Below are 628 nucleotides of genomic sequence, written 5' to 3' on the forward strand. Positions count from 1 at the left end.
GATGTTATTGATCAGTGAGATATGATGTTGTTGATCAGTGAGATATGTTGTTATTGATGTTATTGATCTTACAGAGGAGGGGGAGGCGGCCTCAGAGCGTAGGAAGAAGCTGTCCTGCTGGTCTCCACCACCTGATCACAAACACACAGACGGCAGAATAAGTATTTCTACACTGTAGTATTACTACTTTAACTGAAGTAAAGATCTGAAGTGAAAAGTTTTAAAAACACACACAATGTTTTTAACATAACGAATATTCACTGAAAGCATCAGAAGAGAAGATAGTTCAGAGTACGACAGTAGCAGTATTACAGTATCAGTATTAATGTGGTAGTATTACAGATTACAGTAGTAGTACTATTTTACCTCCTGTGGTGGCAGCAGCTGAGCGTTGTGCTTAACGCAGAGAGAGAAGATGTTATGAGAAAACATCAGTCACACACAAACACACAGACTCACACACACAGACAGACTCACACACAAACACAGACTCACACACACAGACAGACAGACACACACACAAACAGACTCACGCACACATACACACACACACACACACACTCACGCACACACACAGACAGACACACACACACACACACACGCACACACACAGACACACACACACACA

At 42.0% G+C, this 628-nt stretch overlaps 1 protein-coding gene across 2 annotated transcripts in view; it reads right to left on the bottom strand.

Moving 5' to 3' along the window:
• Positions 1 to 628, bottom strand: part of LOC116378690 (formin-like protein 2) — a 5707-nt gene that overhangs the window by 4281 nt on the left and 798 nt on the right. Inside the window, exons 2-3 of one of the 2 annotated variants that reach the window (XM_031840601.1) lie at positions 367 to 396; positions 73 to 131 (exon numbers count right to left, since the gene is read on the bottom strand). In XM_031840601.1, coding sequence (XP_031696461.1) covers positions 73 to 131; positions 367 to 396 — 89 coding nt within the window. The remainder of the gene's footprint in view (positions 1 to 72; positions 132 to 366; positions 397 to 628) is intronic. The other variant, XR_004212322.1, reaches the window with a different exon arrangement.

This window comes from Anarrhichthys ocellatus, unplaced genomic scaffold, assembly GCF_004355925.1.
Source record: "Anarrhichthys ocellatus isolate YVR2014 unplaced genomic scaffold, GSC_Weel_1.0 scaffold3005, whole genome shotgun sequence".
In the NCBI taxonomy this organism is placed as follows: Eukaryota; Metazoa; Chordata; class Actinopteri; order Perciformes; family Anarhichadidae; genus Anarrhichthys; species Anarrhichthys ocellatus.